This window comes from Nannospalax galili, unplaced genomic scaffold, assembly GCF_000622305.1.
Source record: "Nannospalax galili isolate Female #2095 unplaced genomic scaffold, S.galili_v1.0 scaffold1185, whole genome shotgun sequence".
Classification (NCBI taxonomy): domain Eukaryota; kingdom Metazoa; phylum Chordata; class Mammalia; order Rodentia; family Spalacidae; genus Nannospalax; species Nannospalax galili.
In genome coordinates this window covers 1,423,639-1,445,553 of record NW_008353597.1, presented here as the reverse complement: position 1 = coordinate 1,445,553, position 21,915 = coordinate 1,423,639, and the positions used below count along the sequence as shown (strand labels likewise).

The 21,915-nt window shown below is 37.4% G+C and overlaps 1 protein-coding gene across 4 annotated transcripts in view; it reads right to left on the bottom strand.

The window, feature by feature from the left end:
- Ccdc82 (coiled-coil domain containing 82) overlaps positions 1-21,915 on the bottom strand; it is a 28,937-nt gene that overhangs the window by 6,200 nt on the left and 822 nt on the right. For 3 of the 4 annotated variants that reach the window (XM_017802654.2, XM_017802655.2, XM_029554898.1), the window contains exons 2-7: positions 18,076-18,797; positions 17,448-17,643; positions 8,615-8,707; positions 6,722-6,846; positions 2,850-3,020; positions 47-150 (exon numbers count right to left, since the gene is read on the bottom strand). In XM_017802654.2, the coding sequence (XP_017658143.1) occupies positions 47-150; positions 2,850-3,020; positions 6,722-6,846; positions 8,615-8,707; positions 17,448-17,643; positions 18,076-18,789 (1,403 nt within the window). In that variant the 5' untranslated portion in view covers positions 18,790-18,797. Of the gene's footprint in view, positions 1-46; positions 233-2,849; positions 3,021-6,721; positions 6,847-8,614; positions 8,708-17,447; positions 17,644-18,075; positions 18,798-21,915 lie in introns of all 4 variants that reach the window. The other variant, XM_029554899.1, reaches the window with a different exon arrangement.

The window sequence follows — 21,915 nt, the reverse complement described above, 5'->3', positions numbered from 1 at the left end:
ATATTAAACTTCCAGATGCTGCAGACTGAGATGTCTTCAGTCCTACCTTTTTAATCCAGCCACGTTCTTTTGACTGACTGAAGACTCTTTCCACTGTTTCTTTAACCTGTTCATCTTCAGCTGCTTCTTTTCTTGCAATGGAACAACATTCTTGATAGAGTTTGAATTTAAAATGTTTCAGTATATGATAAATTCTAGTACGATTAGCACAAATTCTGCCAACAATAAATACCTAAGTTGAGAAATAAATGTCATTATCTTAAATATGGAGTGAATAATACAGAGCAATGACTATATAACATTTCTGACTTTTAGGATTTAAAGACAGAATAAATACATTTTAAATTTTGTTAAAATATACAAATGATTCCTTATTTACACAGGCAGTCAACAAAAACTGGGGGCACCTGCTATGCCTTAAGTACTGGGCTAGGTCCTAGAGCTAGGAAATGAAAGGCGTAGCACCTGCACAGTCTTGAAAGATAAATGATTCTAAAACAACACAACAAGTGCTGTGCCTTGGATGCTATCAAAATGTCAGTGAAGAGGGGCATCTAACCAATGTAGAGAGAAGACTGCTCAAGAAGGGGTGTGTGTGTGTGTGTGTGTGTGTGTGCGTTTATGTGCATGTGTATGTGGAAGCCAGGGGGCAACTTCAAGCATTATTTCTCAGACTCCATCTACCTTTTCTCTTTTTCTTTCGTTGACAGCATCTCTCACCAACCCGGAACTTTCTATTAAGGCTAGGCATGCTACTATGCTCAGCTTTTCTTAACTCAGTCTCTTTCTTGCACGGCAAGCACTCTAATGCCTGCGATATCTCCCCAGCCTCTCAAGTTGGTGATTCTTGAAGTAAGTCTGAAAATAGACTTACCCAGAGTTAGGAAGGAAGAAGCTGCTTGTAAGTCAGAAAAAAGCAGAAGAATCATGCAAAGTATGGCATGTTCAAATGTTAACATGGCTGGATGGTAATTTTCTAACTAAGAGCAACAGCTATAAGTGAAACTCTTGCACCAACATTAAGCACTGATAGCTGTATACAGCAATGACTGTTGATCTATACAACAGTATCCTGTTCTTGAAGTATTCAATCAGTTTCGCTAGGATTCTAGGTATCACACAGAAATCACACATCATCTTTTAAATGAAACTTACATATACTATGTTGAGAACAGAACTATGTTTTATAGTAATTTGCCAAATATTAAATACCAATTCTGAATTTATTATCCATGAATAACATTTAAAAAATTTTATTTTTAAAATATTTTATTATTTTTATTTTATGTATAAGAGTGCAATGCCTATATGTAGGTAGGTGCACCCACATTGTGTGGTGCCCACAGAGGTCAGAAGAGGGCATCTGATCCCCTGGAACTGGAGTTATAGACAGTGGTTAGCTGCCATGTGGGTGCTGGGAATTGAACCCATGTCCTCTGCAAGAGAGCCAGTGCTCTAAACCACTGAGCCATTTCTTTAGCCCCTTAAAATTTTATTTTATGTGTGCATGTATGTATGTGTGCACCACATATGTGCAGAAGCCAGTGAAAGCCAGAAAAGGGCCTAGAGCTGGAGCTATAAGTGATTGTGAGTCCTCATGTGGGTGTTGAGTAACAAATCTGGGTTCTCTGCAAGAGCAACAAGTGCCCTTAACCGATGAGCAGATTCTCTCTAGCCACCTTGTGGTAAAATTTCAGAGTAACTTCTCCAAACTTTATTGTATGGCTTAGAAGGATCTGGTCAATTATTGTCCAATAGTACTCATGAATCATACTTCCCAATAAGTCACATTTCCTCAACTTTGATGATGGAAGCTTTAGAGACAGCTTTGGGTCTTTACCTCTCTAAAAGCACGCATCCTCCAAGTATTTGCATACTCACAAGATGACACCCACAATACAAATGCAGAATTCTTATAGAGCAAGAAACACAAACAGCATTTGTACTTTAAAAAATATTTTATTTATTATTTTTTTAATTTTATGTGTATGAGTGTGTCACCTGCATGTATGTGAGTGCACCCGTGTTGTGTAGTGCCGAGGAGGTCAGAAGGCTTTGGATTCCCATGGAACTGGAGTTAGGGATGGTTCGCAGCTGCCATGTGGGTGCTGGGAGTCAAACCTGGGTCCTCTGCAAAAGTAGTCAGTGTTCTTAAACCCTGAGCCATCCCTCCAGCCCCAGCATTTGTACTTTTTATGAGTTCATGTGAGGTGGTCCTGCTCTGGTCTATCGATCACTTATTCTTGAGATTTATCAAATTTAAACAGCATATTAATCAGGAAGTAATTGCTCCAAATTGAAGTAGTCTAAATCAAAGCACAGTGTTCTCTGAATTCTCTTACGGCATGGTAGAACAGAAAGCATCTTCAATTATTTACCTATAGACTACCAATTTGGTAGACTCTGTGTCCTGAGAGTTTTCCACTTGGATCAACTTCTTTGAACTTTAAAGGGTTTTTCCTTTTCCTCCTGCCCCAGGGACTATTGTCATCCTGTACATCCCGCCCTACAATCTGCAGGGGCTGAGAATATGCACTGGTTTTATCTCACTGAATTTGGAATGAAATATGCCATAAAACATATTTTTCACATTCAAAAATTATACCCTGGGGTTGAGTATGTGACTCAGTGGAGCACTGGCTAGCATGCTGAGTTACTGGGTTCAACCTCAGTTCCACAAAAAAAGAGAAGAGGAAAAGAGAAAGGAAGGAAGACTAGCAGCACCCTTCCTCCTTGCACTCCTTCCCCTGTAGTGCTCTCCCTCGCAGTGCTCTCTGTTTTTGAAAATTACTCAGGGGAAAACCAAACATTTCTAAATAATGAAAACTGAAATTAGAGAAAAAAAGTACCTGCTGGTCATGTGACATGAAATCATCTGTCTCCATAGTTCTCTCGTCATATAATTTTCCAGACAGATGCACTGAATATTTACAATGGCGATGCAATCCACAAGCATGGCAGGAACAGTGTTCAGGATTCTTCGACCGGATTCTTAAATTAAAATGACTTTCAACCTGCTCCTGAAAAGGTTTTAAAAAGTGAAGATTAAAATTAAATAAAATCAGAATTTAACCAAATTAAAATTCATCTTAGAAATCACTGGAAAGAGATCTAAGCTCAAAACACATGATATTTCTTTTAAGAAGTATCCTTAAACTTAAAAAATGAATTTTAACCTTCATCATTAAAAATCAGATAAGGAAAAACAATTAGTTGCATTTCTCCCTTTCTCAAATTTATAAATTACTACTAAGTAATGTTTCTGATGGGCTTTGATTTACTTTTTCCCATAGTCTCATCTCTAATTAGCATTAATAAGATGGCAAGTAAAAGTAGGAAAATGAGCAACAAAAATCCAGGATAAGAAAATTTCATTTAAGTTAGTTAAAACTTGGAAAAAATCACATCCATTCTTCAATGCATGAGTTCTGTTTTCCACAAAATATTCTAGAAATAATTTAATCCATTTGTATTTAACTGCTAGTCTTATGAAAATAAACACAGCGGAATTAAGACTGCCCAGTACTGGTGAGCCATCTAAATAAAGTAGATTATCAATGAGGGAACAAGTGCGAAAACATGTGGCCTGTATAAATAAACTTATTAGCTATGAAGTTCCTCACATCTGAGTATCTCTGTTCATACACTGGGCCCATGCTAGATGCTACTGCTCTAATTAGTAGTACAGATTAGGCTTTTACCTAATGCTTAAACTGTGTACAGTGGGCATATTCTTTGCAGTTACTAATTGTGGTGGTTTGCATAAGAATCTCCAATAGGCTCCAGGTATTTGAACACTTTGCCCCAGTGGGTGGCACTGTTTGCAGAGGTTTAAGAGGTGCAGTCTTGCTGGAGGGAGCACATCACTGGGGGTAGTTTCGAGAGTTCATAGCCCAGGCCCATTTCTAGTTTCTTTCCTTCTGCTTACTGCATGTACTTGAAGATGTGAACTCTCAGCTTTCTTCTCTGGCTGCCTCCTACCATCCTCTCCTGCCATAATGAATTCCTACCCCTCTGGAGCCATAAGCCAAATAAACTCTTCCTTCTATAAGTTGCCTTGCTCATGGAATTTTATCACAGCAACAAGTGAGTTCCAGGACAGCTGGGGCTACAAGGAGACCCTGTCTCAAAAAAGGCAGAAAAAAAAAAAAAAAGTAAAGTAACCAATACTAATCCACATTCACACCCTACACCAGTCTGATGGTAACTAAGATTCCAATACACTGATCCCATTTGTATTGTATGAGCCACAATGCTGGTTTTAATTTATCTGTCACATTTCTCATACTTCATGACACATCCACAGGCTAAAACCCAGACTGAATCATGACTAACTACCTTCCTTTCCTCCTGCTATGGTATTGGAGAAGCACAGTGAGATGGAAACTCAATCAGCTTGGTTTGTTGACTGACTATAGTGAGTAGAGGACACTCGACATGTAAGTGAAATATAGACTTTGTTGGATTAAATTAGTGAAATTTTTCACATTACTTCTCTATCTTTTACAGTATAACTCAGTGCATCCTAAGATCTTACTGAATCATAGATGGCTCATAATTTCGTGCATCTTAGTTATTTAACATGAGTTATCCAGATTCACTACAACCTGTCAGTGAAGTAGAGTGTAGCACAGTCAGTGTAGCACAGTAGAGCATACTATACTAGAGAAGTATTGATTTTGAAGGTCTTTGAGACTCTCTTCAATACTGGCCTAATTACTACCTCAGAAACCTTATATTACTTCTTCTGAGTTACATGTTCCTCAATTGTAACTTCCTTATGGGGTTATTTTGAGGATTAAATAAAATATTTTACATGTAAATATTTACATAAATATGTCAATTATTTGGCAAGGTTAAATGTTCTATAAAATTCTAACATTTTTCCATTAAAGACAATATGCCATATGATGATAATTTTATGTTATGCATTTTATCTCAAATACACATTTCCCTTAAAAATAGATGAATTTTATTGAATTTTTGTGCATTTACTACAAAACATCTTAATCATACCCCTTCCTCCATCTATACCCCCTGTACCTCACCATTGGATTTCACACATTCTCTCATATATATTAAAGCCTATTAAGTCAAGTTAGTATACCCAGATGTCCCTCAGTGCAAGTTCATCCACTGGGGTCTAGTCAGCCTGTCTTGAGTCCCTCCCTTAGAGAAGATCTACTCTCCCTCACCCAGCAGTAATCAGCTGCCAATAGTTCCTTGGCTAAGGTTTGGAATGTCCCCAGTTCTATGCTGGGGTTTTTATGAATATTTTTTTCACATTTGAAGAATAAACTGGGGGTCCAGCAGAATTATAAATCTCCAAATAAAAGGAAACATATGGTAGCTCTAATCTCAAACGTATCTTGAACTTGAAATCATGTAACCTTGTAATCCCAAGATTGTCTCTTAAAACTAACCAACTACAGCTAATTTATTATCAGGCTTAATTCAGGTTGAACAGATATTGGATGAAATCAAGCTTTCTGGAGTAGATGAGATAGTAAAGTGCTAGAGTGATTTTAAGGAATTTGAATTTTATTATCTATCTACCATTTTCCTCTTGTTAATCATTAGAATACAGAATGTAGAGGTAGGAGGTGCCCCTAAAAATCATATAGTACATCCTCTATTATCTCATTAGAGATAATAAAATACAAATCTAGAGAAATATTTTTCATACTGCTTTATAAAAATAAAACTCTCTAAAGGGAGGCTGGCTAGATGGCTCAGTGGATAAAGGTATTTGCCACATAACCCTGATGACTTGAGTTTGACCCCTGGGACTCTCAACACAAGGAGAAAACCAACTCCTGAAAGCTGTTCTTCAAATATACTGTACCATAGCATGCACACACACACACACACACACACACACAAAATAACAAATATTAAAAACATCACAGGACACACAAATTTGGGAAGTATTGCACACTAAATCCCATCTTAAAGTTTTGTAGTATAAATTCACAAATTAATGCTCTAGAAAATGTATTCCAATAAAGAAATCAGTTTAAGTTAAAACCCAGTATTTTTCAAACTTCTTTGTCTATGGAACTGCCTTCTCTCAAAAAAACAAATCTTGGGGCTGGAGAGATGGCTCAGCAGTTAAGAGCACTGACTGCTCTTGCAGAGGAGCCGGGTTCGATTCCCAGCACCCACATGGCAGCTAAGAACCATCCTTAATTCCTGCTGCAGGGGAATCCGAAGCTCTCTTCTGACCTCTGCACATGGGTGCACTCACATACATGCAGACAATACACTTGTCCACACACACACACACACACACACACACACACAAATCTTGTAAGACAATTTTATTTTAGAAGATAAGCTAGGCCCTCAGAGATGATTTAAAATTATTTCAAGACAGGTGTGGTGGTGCAAGCCTTTTGTCCCAGCACTTGGGAGGCAGAGGCAGGGGGATCTCTGTGAGTTCAAGGCCAGCCTGGTCTACACAGTGAGTTCCAGGACAGCTGGGGCTACAGGGAGACTCTGTCTCAAAAAGACCAAAAAAAAAAAAAAATTCAAACTGTCTAATTAAAGGCATATGTTGCATATCTTAAACAATAAAAGCCTTTAGAAGAGATTAAAATACACTAACTGTCTAACAGAAACAGCAGTACTTCAGAAAATTATTCATTTGGCTGGATATTGAAATCTTGGGAGGTCCACAATCCCCATGTCCTCACCAGAGATTCAAAAACAAACTGAATACCTTATATTGCTCTCTCCATCGACTTCTAGAGACTAAACTCTCTAGACGGGGTTGAATAAAGCGATTATCCAGATAATCAAGAGATGTTAACATATCTTTTGCATATGATTTTTGCCTGGTGCCATCTGTCATAGAATGAACAAAAACAATAGAAATAATCACTCTGTTCATGTGAAATGTTGAATCAACTGAATACTTAAGTATCTCATAGTTTTATAAAGACAATTGTTTGGGTGAAAATATTTTAAATTAAAAAAAAAATTAGTGACATAAACACTTCATTTTCCAGAAGTAGAAGAGAAAGTAAACAGGGTAAAAAGCGTCTGCCATTCTCCTTGTGAGCATCAAACTCACCTTATTTTCTGATAATGAAGAGTCACAAGAAAACTCTTTCCAAAATTACCTTTAACTCTCCCTTATAACCTGATCTGGATTAACCACACAAGCCCCCATTTCTGAGTAGTTCAAGGCCGCCTAGAGCTAGCTCCATCCCACAGATCCAGTAGTAACCTCTGCCAACACACCTGAGTTTCCTGGCTTGTCTTCTTCCTCACTTCCTCATAGCATGCTATGCTCACTTCTGCTTTTCTGACTTATTAGTACTATATTCTCTGTTTACACAAACACTGTACCACGAATTAAAAGCCCTTCTACCTACCGCCTACTCCTCTGAACTCATGTCTTCTTCCCTCTCCACCAACTAATTCTACTACAGACACACAGGCCCGCTGAGTTGTTTTTGAATGTACCAAGCTTATTCTTTCCTAAGGGTCTTAACACTTGCTGTGCTCCTAGATTCCTTCTTCCTTTACCTCATTCAGGTTTATGTCCTAAACTTACTTCCTCAGAAACATTCTTTGACCAATCTGTCATTCATATAATTACATGTATATGAATGATAGATTGGTCAAAGAATGTTTGATGATAGGTATCTATCTATCTATCTATCTATCTATCTATCTATCTATCATCTATCTATCTATCTATCAATCATCTAATAGACATTAGCTTCTCTTATTACTGTCCAACTCCAACTCCTTACCCTATTTTGTTTTTACCAAGAAGAACTTTAACTAGTTTGTTTCATATATTATGTTATACATTTGTGGACTCCCGGTCTGTCTGATTAGACTTTAAGCAACAAAAGGTAAAAATAGAGTATCTCAAGGCCATGACTACTTCACCAGTCATCAAACAATGCCTGGCCCATAGAAGGCATTCAAGAAATATGTGTTCTATAATTTGTGATTAAGATCTTATTTAGGTGCTCAGATATTCAACACAACATGTACAGTCTACTCCGTGAGAGTTTCTGTGTTAAACTCAACTAAAAGTTTAATTTGTCACACTCTAGTAAGGGAAGAAAGTATAAAGACATTTCAGTGCATTACAAGAAGTCACATGAGTACAACCTACTCAGAATGATGGTGGTGCTGAGGGGGGAGTGAGAAGTATCACTACAGGTGGTCATAGATAGCTTTCACAGAAGAGATGTTTTCATTCACCTAGACAATCTGTAGTGAAAAGGAACTGAGTTCTGAGAAAGAGACATGACTGAGGTACAAAGCATAAAACAGCATGTATCTGTAAGATTCAAAGGACTTAGTGAAGCGGGAGAGCAGAATGAAGAACCTGTTCTCGGAGTGTGTGTCTCATAGCCTCAAATTCACTGCAAACTCTTTAGGGTAGAAAGGACCTATCAACGTACTTACCATCTACACATCTCAAGTAATAAACACTATCAACTTTTTATATGAGTGCATTTTTTTGGTATATTTTATCCTAGAAGGAACAATTAGAAGGCTTTAAGAATGGTTTGTCTTGGTTTTGTTTCATCTAGTTGTAAAGGTTTTTTAAAAAAAGAAAAGAAGTGTCACATTTATATTAACTTACCATACAAAGTTCCCAGGAAAGACTGGTCGAAAGCATTTATCAGAAGAGCCTTCACAACTCTTTCAAAGTGCGTATAGTGGTCACTAAACGAATCTGAAATTAGTTTAAAGTAGGTATTAAGATACAGAGGACCAACAGAACTCTTCCCTGATTACATGTCCCATGTCCAGCGCTGAGAGACTAGTACCATGAGTACCAAAACAGTCCATTCACCCGAAAGCTGCCTTGGCGACCCGCTGGGCCACTAAAAATAATTCCATTTTATAAATTTAGTGGTTTCTAATCCAAAGTTTCTAGATGTTATCTCAAACATTCCCAAATTACGATGGGAAAATTCTTTGGAGAATATTAAGAGATACATTGTGAAAAAGCAAAACAACCCCTGTGCACCTAAGTTGAACTAGAAGGACAAAAAAAGTCTTCAAAATAGATGGCTTAATGTGCTTTAGTCTGTAAGTTTTTGCATACAATACTGTGCAGGGAACTGCCACTGCAGCCAAAAACCTCAGTGAGTACAAAACCCCATTTTCCTTCCTCCTGTCTCTGATGTCACATTTTTCCATAACACTTGAAAGCCTATGCCATGCGTACAAATTCACATTCTCACTAACTCAGTCTCAGACATGAATTCACCTGTGGTGACAGGTTAAGCCATTGTGCTATTCTTGATACTTTGGGGCTAGAGTTTACTGTGGCAGTGGAAATGTTCTCTGTCAAACACTTCCTTTCCTTGATCCAAATGGTATTCAAGGAATATTTGCTCTGCTTGTGAAGACACATTAAGTGCAGCCTGATAATGTCTAGAATTGTGGAAGATGTTTCACAAGGGACTGAAGAAAAGCAATAGACATCTTGCAATCATGAAGGATTTGGGATTTGCTTCCAGCTGAAAAGAAAGGCAGACTGAACAGGGAGAGGCCTTTGTATGTAATTTGGTTACTGAAAGGGTTGTGTAAGGTTTTCAAGCTTTCAGGGAATTTCCAGTATCCATTCTTTTCAATAGAAGTGTTAACGTGATAAAAATAGGATAGCAATGAAAACAAGTATCAAAAGAGAAAATCTGCACTGGGTCTCTCAGACTTTAGAGGGATTATCATTGAAAATTACAGAAGAGCCAATTGTGTCATTAATGAAAATGGTATTTCCTTAAAAATCAGTAAAGCATAACTGGAGAGTAAAATATACTAATGCTTCAGAAGGATCCACCTTTGACTAGACTTTCATCAAATTCTAGATGTAATACAGAGCTGTATTAAAGGAAAGTTCCTATGGGAATAGGCATGTTTGAAAAAGAAAAAAAAAAAAGCTAAACTCACCCCGTTTGTGCCTGTTTATCAAACAAAATGGAACAGAAATTTTTACCCGATGGTGCCCAGTGTTACACATCTGCCTGAACTGGGGCTTTATTTCAAAGACACTGATCAGTGTTTCTTTAGGGTTAGGAGGAAAACTGAAGAACAGAGATTACATCACTTCAGAAGTTTTTTAATTTCCTGAGCACAGTATCTCTTTCCTATTAATGTGCATCAGACTCTCCTACAGAAAGAAGTTCCTAATTTCATTGTATTTGAGAGGACAGATGGGCAGTCCTAGAATTGGTCACCTAGCATTTCCAGCTGAAAGACATTACTGAACAAGTACGTATATACCATGCAACCACCCTAAGTACTTATGTGTATTGCCTTACTTCTCAAAGGATAAGTGAGGAGCTATTACTCTTGGTTTATTTTTAGTTGAGGAAACAGAAATACAGATATGATGATGAAGGCTTTTCACAAGATCATTTAGCTAGTGTAAGTGCTGGAACCAGGGCTTGAGGCCGAGGCAGTCTGCCTGAAGATTGTGTTCCTACCACTACAGTGATGGTAAATTGGGGATTACCTTTCAGAATACAGAAATGAGACTTGGATTGAGAACTGAATATAAAATTCAAATTTCTCATTTAAAACTTAGGAAAAATGACTGTGACAAAATTAACTAAGATCACATGTAAATGAGAGGCAGAACGAGGCTTAGAGCTCAGATTTCCTCCAGAGGTAATTTAAATTCCTATAATCAAACAACTTCTGTGAATATCCTTGGACAGCTGCTTAAAAATTCTCCCCATTACCACTTTATTGTTGTTCTTGGTAGTGTTGAGGTTTGAGCCCAGGGCCTCTGCAGGCTAAGATGAACTCTGCTGTAGGTTGTGGACCCAGCCCTCCATGATCATTTTAAAACTGGAAAAGGATAAAGAGGTGAAATTTGTGATTATGCATGATTTGATTACTGTAAGGTAGCTAACCAGTTTCCTCAGGCTTCATTTGATAGTCTTAAGTATTCTGCAGATTGCCACGCATCCTTTACTGCACATATGCTAAGATTTGTTTCAGCACCATGTACCCTTCTTACTGACCTGACAGTCACTCTCGTGCCAGCTCTGCCCTGAGTTTTACTTACTGCAATTGAGTAACTTTTTATATCTTGCAGTGAAAAACTCTTAATTACTGTTTTTAAAATACACTTTATTCCATGTATCTGTCTTTCCAAGTGAACTTCAAGATTGTTTAGCAAAGTTAGACCAAAAATATAATTTTAAAAGGAACTTCTGGTCGACTAGGTATAGTACCTTTCAGAATCATGCTTGTCTATTTATTCATATTTCCTTTTTATTTTAAAGTAATTTTTATTTTTGTATCTATAAACTCATGCTTTTAAGATTCAGCTTAGGAACTAATTTTCTTATACATAGAATTTTACCTGATTATACCTTTTAAATATTTATTGTTGGTATACAAAAAAATCAATTGAGTTTTATATACTTACTATGAATTTGGCCATTTTGATCTTTTACTGTTTTTAAACACAGGTATCTTTTTGATACCTGTGGGAGATTAGCTTCCTACAACAGCACAGATCTGGGGATAAATCCTGTTACAAGGGATACTGGGGCATTATTTCTGCTTTCTCTCCCAAACTTGTTAATATTAACTTTATTTCAATAATCAAGGGAAAGCTTATAAATATTCCTTTAGGCAGAAGTGCATCGCTTTTTGACATTCTCTCACGGAATCAAAGTGCATGCCTGGCATAGAAGGTAGAAGCAGAGAAATAAAATTACCTTCCTGTCTACTCTAACAGGTCTTCCCTAACCCTGCACACACAGTGAACTCAATGTGGAGAAACTATGGAAAGAAATGCAAGATCTACTCCTGCTTTCAAAAAGAGTTGTACTCTTTCTCTTCTGTATCACTGGATAACTTAGAATATAAAACGTATATGTGTTTATACTCACACACACAAATACAACATCACGCTATGCACAAACACATTTTTCAATAAAGATCCTCTTTAGATAATGGGGTTACATCACAAGAAACTCATAAGCTGAAAATCTTTTCTTGTAGATGTATAACCTAGCCAGTACACTGCAAGTAATTTTTTTTCTGTTCTAAAGCCAAAGTAAATGAGTTAATTTGTCCCTGCAAAGGTCAAAGTGAAGGATTAAAGGTAGCTGGCCTTGGCCCACCCTGCCTTCACTGATCCCTCTTTTGTGCTTCTGACCTGCTTTGGCACAGTATAGTCTGTCCTTCAACCTTCTGCCACATCTTTCTTGGGAACTGTAATCTCAGAGTATAAACAGACATAAGGATTGATGAAAAGGGGAAAAGATTGTAACTGCCACCAAATGCTTTAGTCATGTAGCAAGAGGAAACTGTCCTCCTCTGAAGTGGTAGAGGTGCCTGTATTAGTCAGGGTTCTCCAAAGAAACAGAACCTGTAGAATATATATGAATGAATATATATATGTATAGATATTTATCAGCTTAGCTCACAGGATAGTCCGAGTAGTCCAACAATGGCTACACCACACTGGAGAGGCTGAGAATCCAGTCGCTCAGCCCATGAGGCTGGATGTCTCAGTAGTCCCAATCTGGCACTGAAGGTCTGACGAATTCTAAAAGATGAGCTAGTCTTCAGTCTACAGCAGCAAGAGGAACTCACCATCGAGAGAGAAGGCAAGCAGCAAGAAGCCAGGCATTCTCTGCCTTGGCCTTTTATATGGGCTGCCATCAGAAGGTAACACCCACATCTAGGGTGTGTCTTCCAGCTTCAGATGATCCAGTCAAGAAGATCTCTCTCATTTCAGTTAATCCCAGAGCCAGTCAAGTTGACACCCAGGATTAGCCATCACAGTACCTCTCAGATGGCATGAAGTGGGGAAACAACACCAGATGGCATGAAGTGGGGAAACAACACGAGTCTTCCTACTATTCCCACTAAAGGCAAAATTAATTACATTGACCACCAATTTTGATTCTCAACTGTGTACTGTGTGGAACTGGGAGATGTTTCTCCTAAGTTTGTGTTGAATATGAGTTCTTGTGAAACTTGGAGGAAGATGAATCTGGGAATGCTAGTTTAATTATAATTTAACCCAGGCCACAGAGTGGTATTCACTATTCATTGTATTGGCCATTGCCTTAATGAGAAACTATATTTTGAATTAATAAGAATTAACTTATATCAACTTTTAGCACATCATTCCTTGGCTAATTAAAAATAGTGCATTAAATACTGTCAATTTTACATGAAATAAAAATGATAAAATTAAAGATATTGACTAAATCATATATTATCACTCTAAAGTTTTAATAACCTGTGTTTACAAAAAAAAAATCCAGTCATGATCAGCACTTATCTCAGTACATAAAGTTCAGGAGTTTTCAGACATTATGCTTACCTTAATCATCCACTCAACTATGTGTTCCTGTCATAAAGACTTACGGGCTGGGAGTGGAGGCCCAGGACTGTAACCCTAGCAGCACTTGGGAGACTGAAGGCAGGAGGACTGTCATGAGTTTGAAATCAGCCTGGGCTCCATAATGAGTTCGAGGGCAGCCTAGGCTACAGTGTGAGATCATATCTCAAAATAAAAATATAAATAAAAAAGAAAAGGTTTATCATATGGTCTGTTTTTGAGTGGGGTGCCTACTTTGATTTATTTTACTGGGTTTTTTTTTTTTAACATTATTTTTATGTGTATGTGTTGACTGCATGTATATGAGTGCTCCCATGTAGTACAATGCCGAGGTCAGAAGAGGGCTTCAGATTCCCCTGGAACTGGAGTTTAGGATGGTTCGTAGCTGCCATGCGGGTGCTGGGAATCGAACCCAAGTCCTCTGCAAGAGCAGTCAGTGCTCTTAACCATCAAGCCATCTCTCCAGTCTCTACTGGGTTTTTTTACACACCAAAAAATTCTCTTTTGTTTTCAATTTTCGTAAATGTATGAAATTATGTACCATCAAAACAACTGACCTATTAAACCCCCTCTTCTTCACAATATTTATTACTCAATTTTCCACACATTGAGCCTGAGCTGTCTGAAGTATACTCAGATAGAAATGCTCAATAAGCTGATAAAAATTTGAGCCTTATGCTTAGGAGAAATCTTGCCTTCATACTTGGGAATTTTTGCCTGTATATTGAGCTAAAGTAATGGGAAAGGAAGTACCCCAAGTACAAATAATATGAAGGCAGCTGATGATGGAATCCAACGAAACAAAACTTGCAAGGCAAATGGGAAAAGATGAATGTAATATATAAAGACAAGGCGAGAGAGAGGGAGGAGCATCCAGAAAGGGACAATGGCCAATGGAAGCAAAGCACGCAGCAATACTAGGTTAATGTAAGAAATGATGAGGTTGCCAAGTAGAGGTCATCATCAGCTTTACCAGGTGACAGTTCACTGAAATGATGGATGCAAGCAGTTGAGTGTAGTACTCTGTACTTTTACTGGGAAACAGGAACAAAAAGAACACTGGCTCATAGAATATGTCAATTCAGGAAACGGAAAACTTTGCTCAGTTACAAGCTGAGCAAAGAGCCAGTTGAATAAAGCCATGAAACCAGAGAGAACACACAAAACAAAACATACTGCACAAAAGCTGAGGTGCAAATTTTCCCAAAGTGGAGATACTTAGTATTAAAAGTAAACCTAGAGCTCCCTGGTATTTTTCCAAATGAGATGCAGTCTTATGTGGATAGAAATATTTGAATGCAAATGTTTATACCAATTTTATTCATAATTGTCAAAACATGGATGCAGCCAAGATGTTTTTCAACAGGTGAGTGCATAAACTGTAGCATATCTGTACAATGCAGTATTACCCTGCAATAAAAAATGAGCTGCAGTACCTTATTTAATCATGAAGGAAATTTAAAATGTGTAAATGAAGAAACCAATAGGAAAAGTTACAAGGCATGTATCCTCAATTAGATGGAAAAGGCAAAACTGTGGAGACAAAAGCAAATGAACAGTGGTTTCCAGGGGCTATATAAAGAGAAAGAGGGATGGACAATAGCCATTCTTCTCCTTGCTGTGATCAAATACCTGACAGGACAAACCTGAAGTGAGGATTTATTTCAGCTGACAATTTAAGGGCACAGTGCATGGCAGAAGCAGCTTGCAGTTTTGGCAGCAGAAGCATGAGGCTGCTCATGCACATCTTGGTGGACCAGTAAGGAAAATGTGAGAGCATGAACAAGCGAGCGAGTTGGTGAGATCCAATCAGAAGCAGGTAGGGCTACAATCCCTAAGTCTTGCTCCCTAGGAACTCACTTCTTTCAGTTAAGTTTCAAAATACAAAGTTTTCACAGCGATCCAAAACAGTGCCACCATGTATGGATCAAGCTTTCTAATATACTGAGTCTGCGGAGAACATTTTACAAACCTTAACAGATAAATAAAGGGAATTTCAGGACAATGAAACAATTATTCAGGATACTCTGACGGGTGTATGTCATTATACACTTGCCATCCACAGAAGGTACAAAACAAAAAATGTAAACTACGTATTAGTGATAATGTTATCAGGACTGGCTTATCAATGTAAATATATCAAACTAATGCAAGAGGTCAATAATAAGAGAAATTGTGCCTGTGAGGGAGTATATGGAACTCTAACTTCCATCCCATTTTCTAAACTCTCAAACAGCTGTTAAAACAAAGCAGGCAGAGAGGTGTAAGCAGCAGTTCCTCCACACTGGACTTGGGTTTTTAACATATTCTAGAAATATAATCCAGAATGATGGAATACTTCCTAATTGAGTATCCTTATGATTCAAATGTCCAGGTGGCAAGTGAACTCACACCTATCAATAATAGGAAAATAGAGATTAATTTGGAGATGCCCGTTTTTCTTCACTAAAACTGTGAAGTTTCTTGAAGTATGATTTAAACCTCAACCTACTGTCTCATTATAAATTGTGAGGTGTAAATTAAACTGTTATGCTTAATTTTAGTAAATATGGATTTTCTAGAATAATATTACAGAAGAATGTATTCTTGAAGAAAAATATATGTAATCTACCAATCTGTTTTTATAGGCTTAAAACATCACGAAAACAAGCTTTCAATTTATTTACAACTATAGGGATCAAAATCATGATTACATATTTAAACATATCCTAAATTTTCAAGTGCTCTTACTTTTAATTTCATTAGTTACATGAAAACACAGAAGGTTAAAATTTCCAATATTTGGTAGGTTAGTTTGTGGGAAACTTCTAAAAGCCTGATAAAAATAGTGGTTAAGGGCTGGAGTGATGGCTCAGTGGTTAAGATCACTTGCTGGTCTTGCAGAAGACCCAGGTTCGGTTCTCACAGGGAGGCTAACAACCATTTGAAAGTCCAGCTCCAGGGAATCAGATGCCATCTTCTGGTCTTCACAGGCAGCAGGCACAAATGGCGCACTTACATACACCCAAGCAAAGCACTCAGACACATTTTAAAAAATCTTAAAAACAGCCACCTAAAAGCGCAGTGATTAGATACCTGTGAGATAAGCAATATACTAAGACACTATTTTTTCTGACACTTTTACTGATGGTGCAAAAGCACAATGGGTTATGAGGCTGGCCCAGCAACATAAAACACACCACTAACACCAGATTACTAGTTCCAGGGGATCCGATGCCCTCTTCTGGCCTACATGGGCATTGCATGACATGGGTGCACTTACATGCAAGCAATACCCTCATGTAAACAAAATGAAAATAAATTTAAAAAGGTATTTGATGAGGCAGGAGATAGCTGAGCAGTTAAGAGCACTCAATGCTCTTGCAGAGGACCCAGGTATGGTTCCTAGCATCCACCTCAGGCAACTACCAACTGCCTTTAACTCCAGTTCCAAGGGATCCAACACCTTCTTGGCCTCTGCAGGCACCTACACACCTACATAAATATGCAGGCATGCATGTGCATACATAAAAATAAAACTTCTAAAGATATCTGAAAGAATGTAGAATGCCATTCTCCTTTTTTGAAAATGGTTATTTTTCCATGAAATATTATTTTAATTAATGAGTTTTCTACCATTACTTCAATTGAATAAATTAATGTGTTTTAAACTGTATTTCTACAGTTAGGCTGCTGGAAATAAATGCTAGTTCGTTAGGGCCAAGAATTTTCAGCAGTGAAAAGAACTTCTGAGACTTCTGGAATAAATGTTTAGAGTGACAAATTCAAAATACCTGAAAATAAAGCCATAGTTTCTAACAAATGAATTAGAAGATATTGAAAGGCTGACTAGGGATTGAGAGATGGCTGGCTCAGCACTTGCTGAGTTTTAGAGGAGCCAGGTTCAGTTCCCAGAATAAATGGGGCAGTTAACCACCTAAGAATCTGACACCCTCTTCTGGCCTCTGCAGACATTGTATACACATGGTACACTTACCTATATGTTCAGGCAAAATAGTCACAGACATAAAATAAAAAATAAATATAAGAAGGCTGATTTGATGCTTGATATAATTTGAGTATGTCATAAAATACTGTCTGATATTTAACTTACAAAGAGAATTCTGTTTTACTAATTTCAGTTGTGATGTAGACAATTTTTCTCCTTGCTGATTTCTGTTATCATTGTCAGCCTCCTCATCTTTCACTACAAAATCATCACTCATATAATCATCTCCATTTTCATCAGATTCGTCATCCTCTTTGTCATCCTCTTCATCATCAGTGCTTGAGCAAGATTCTTTACAGTCCTAGTTAAATTAAAATAAATGTTTCAGCAAATCATGTCTTTAAAATAGTACTGTATGGCTATAAAATCAAATTAAAATGAAAGCAAAAATAACTGAATTGAGTTCATATTTTAAGGCTAAAAATAAGGAATTTTAGGTCGTTAAATGATGAATTTTTGAAATTTAAGAAACATCAACTTTGGTTAACTGGTACAAATGTTTAAAGTGGACATTAAGAATGTAAGCAGTTAAGAACAGGAAAGACCATAAAAAAATAAGTCTTCAATGTTTTTAAAGGAGGCTCATAACAGAACATTAAACGTAAGAGTACAATCAAACATATTCAAGGATACTAGACTTACTAAAAAGCAGATTTGGTACTTGAATATTTATAAAAATTACTTTCAAGTAAAGATTTATCAAGAACAACAAAATCAACTAAATAAAACACACCTCAAAATCTCTACCACTACTGCGCCTCTGGCGGAATCTCTCTGAGAGTTCCTTCAGCTTCTGCTGATGTTCTTGCTTTCGAGCAGCTAATGACTTCTCCGGGTTTTCTTGCTCCGTTTCCACTGGAGAACAGTCATCTTCAATCACCCTGCGTGGGCGTTTAGCACCCGCTCTTCTAACTAGGACATCACTGCCATCACTCTCATCGCTGTCATACATCACAGAAGACAGCCTTTTTCTTTTCCCTGGCTTGATGTGTTCTTCTTCTAAATCTTCTTCTATGATTTGTCCAGTGTGCTTGTTGAGATCATGCCCCTCTTGACATGGATGTGTTTCATGATCTGGTAAGTCAGTATGTTTGATTCTGTTCATTTTTTCTTCATCTGCTGAACTCTTGCCAGTGCTAGTGAGATGCTGATTGCTGCTTCCCTCACTTTCAACTTTGATCAATCTATACTCTGCTTCCTTTTCTGGTGCTTCATTAATGTCAGGTTTCTTATTACTTTCAAGCTCTTCATCACCATCAACACTTTCACTACTATCAAGCTCTTCATCGCTCCCACATTCTTCATCACTATCGAGATCTTCATCGCTATCGAATAACTGTGAGATGCTTCTTTTAGTCCGCCGCCAATCAACTCGAGATTTTTGCTCAGGCATTTGGGTTTTGGAGTTTTTCCTTGTCTCATGTCTTCTAATATGTACCATTTTCATTTAAGCGTCTACAAAATAAAGTTATTAGGAACATGACAATGACAATCAGATTGTAGCAATGAATGCATAGCACACATTAATTTGGCTTCATTAAATGGCCCAAAGGCAAAATGACATGAAATATCTGAGTACAGTTCACAGAACAGTCTTTGTACAAATAATTAATTGAACATCTACCAAATGATTTTATGAACATTTGTTCTGAATTACGCTATATATTTTGCTGAAAGGAATACACAGAAAAATCATGATCCTGTGTCCTTTAGAAAAATACTTTGTATAAATGTAAAACATGCAAACAAGTAATTAAGAAAAATTCAAGATAGTTATTAAATATTAGTGAGTAATAAAAATAATTGTGACAGAAATGTGAAGATATAGGAATGTACATACTGGAAGCAAGATGTATGGTAATTAGTTCGCCAAAAATCACCATAAACAGATGTGATCAATCACAATTTTCAAGGATTGGTTACATTTAAAAAAAAATAATGAGCCGGACATGGTGGCACACGCCTTTAATCCCAACACTAGAGAGGCAGAAGCAGGTGGATCTCTGTGAGTTCAAGGCCAGCATGGTCTCCATAGTGAATCCAGGACAGCTGGGGCTACAGGGAGACCCTGTCTCAAAAAGACCAAAAAAAAAAAAGAAAAATTAATTTTAGACAAGTAAAAATGGCAAAGGCAAAACTCTGGACTCCATAAAGTGCATTACTTAGTGTTACATGTCTAATGGGTGTTACTAAAAAGCTGGAAAAAGGGGAGATGAAGCTAGAAAACTACAATGAAATTACCAAGACGGGCTGGAGAGATGCCTCAGTGGGTCAAGTGCTGTCTATAAAGTATGAGGATCTGAGTTGGGATCAACATCACCCACATAAAACTAGGTGCGGCAATGCACATCAGCCCCAGCACTTGGGGTAGGAGAGGGCAGAGAGACTCTGGTGAATCCTGGGGGGCTTCCTGGCCAGCTAGTATAACTTGAAATGGCAAGTTCTGGGTTCAGTGAAAAATCTTTTTTAAAAAATTAAGTGGGCAAGTAACTGAGGAAGACATCTTCTCTACATCAATCTCTGCCCTCCACACGTGCCCTCAATGGTGAGCATACCCATACACATACGCACACACGAATTTAACACACATATACACAAAATTACAAAGATGATCCATCAACAGGCAAAGAAGGATTTGATTTGGAAAAGAGAAATGACATAAATTTTAAAGGTTCAGTCAAGTTGCATGAACAAAGTTACAATGTGATAAACGATCTAAAACAGAGGCTAGTACAATACAGAGATAATCCATCCACTGACTGTAGTCACTACACTTACTAGTAAAATGGCAAAGGCTAACTCTTAAAAATACAGAATAGTCCAACAGAAAACTTATTAATAATCTAGTAATATCATCAAATAAAAAAAAACCCAGAAATTTCATGGCAAAGCAGAGCACAATTATTTGGAAGAAAACCAAATGCTGCCAGATTCTTACTTTAAAAAATGTATTTCACTAAAATCATAAGCATATATTAAAATAACTAGTAAGAGGTAAGATAATTAGGAATTTAGTAATACACATGTACTTGTGTGGTTGCTAAGGAATAGAAGTACAATCACAAGATAGTAAGAATGACTTCATAATACATGTGGTAAGAGCTTTTTGTATATTCAACTGAAGATCCAAAGAAATAGCCTAACATGAGGATTATTATGCCAATATTCTACAATGGCAAACAATACTCCTGAGGTATTTCTACAACTAAATAAAAACCAACCAAATCCTCTACAAACCCTCAAAACAAAATAAAAATTTAAGAATTTGAAAATAATCATACTTATGTTTTATATTGTAAAGATCAGATTGAAACATCTACTTCATTTCTCTCATTTGTGAGAGACTGCTAGAAGCTTCCAGAAGTGAAATCTTCATAATATGAAGATTAGCACATTAAACATTTTTTAAATGTGACTAGCTCTGAAGATAATGCCGAAAGTGTAAAGTCAAAAATATTTTGAGCAATGTTGGTATTACTAGACCAAGTTTATAGCTTTCTAAAGTGAATCGTTGGGAAAGAAAAGAGTATGCCATTCATCTAACTGTAGGAATTCTGGTATGGTTATAAAGGCAGTATATCTGCTTATAATGGCGTATCATCTCATAAAAATCAGAGAAACAGGAGGTACAAAACTATGCCCGGAAGTTTTCTTTTGGTAATACCTGCTGCAGAATATAATCAGCATTATAATAGTGACATTAACAAACCATAATTAATAAACCAAATGGTCTACAATTTGAAATTATACATTGGTTGCAGTGCACATAGGTGCTATATTGATGCCAACAATGATAAAAACAATTAAGACGTAGTAAAAACGATCTTTAAAAAAAAATCCCTAGATTATTCCTCAAAGCATGATTTTTGTATACCCCAGTGCTTTACAATGTATTTACCTAATTTCTCCAGCAGTTTTGAAAAGATGATTCTTACCTTTTGAAGCATACACTAAGGAAGTATTTTTGAGCACATATGAATTTTCCTAAGTGAATTCTGCCTATGTACATTACAGTACCATAAAGCTTTCTAGGAAACTTGTTTGAATTGGGGAAAACAATAAGAAAATACTGCAATAAAAGACAATATAGTTTCAATAAATATGTAAGAGTAAAGATGGACAGAGAGTAAAGTGAACGACGGTTTTATTTAGTACACAAAGCAGATTCATAGACACCAGATGGCTCACAAAACTGTAACATGTAAAAGACAGTTGCCTTCCAAGTGGATGATTCCTAGGACAGTATTAGAAACGATTAAGGGCAGGCGACCATGAAGTGCACAAAGAGAAGGTGCACAAGAAACCCCCTCATTTAAGGACGGTCCATGCACTCGTGCTCATCTCTAACTCCTGGCAGTGACTCTCCAGATAGGATCCACGTGTCTTTATGACAACCCCTGGGTCACCGGAATAGGGGCCAGACTTGGCAGAGCTCACAGAGTGCTGCTGGCAGGCGTCGGCTCCGTGAGCTAAGGACCGCCTCGGGCTCCGCGCGCGCACCCGCAGCCCCTGCGCACCTGCAGCCCTTACACCCCCGCAGCCCCTGCACTCCCGCACCCCTTACACCCCCCTG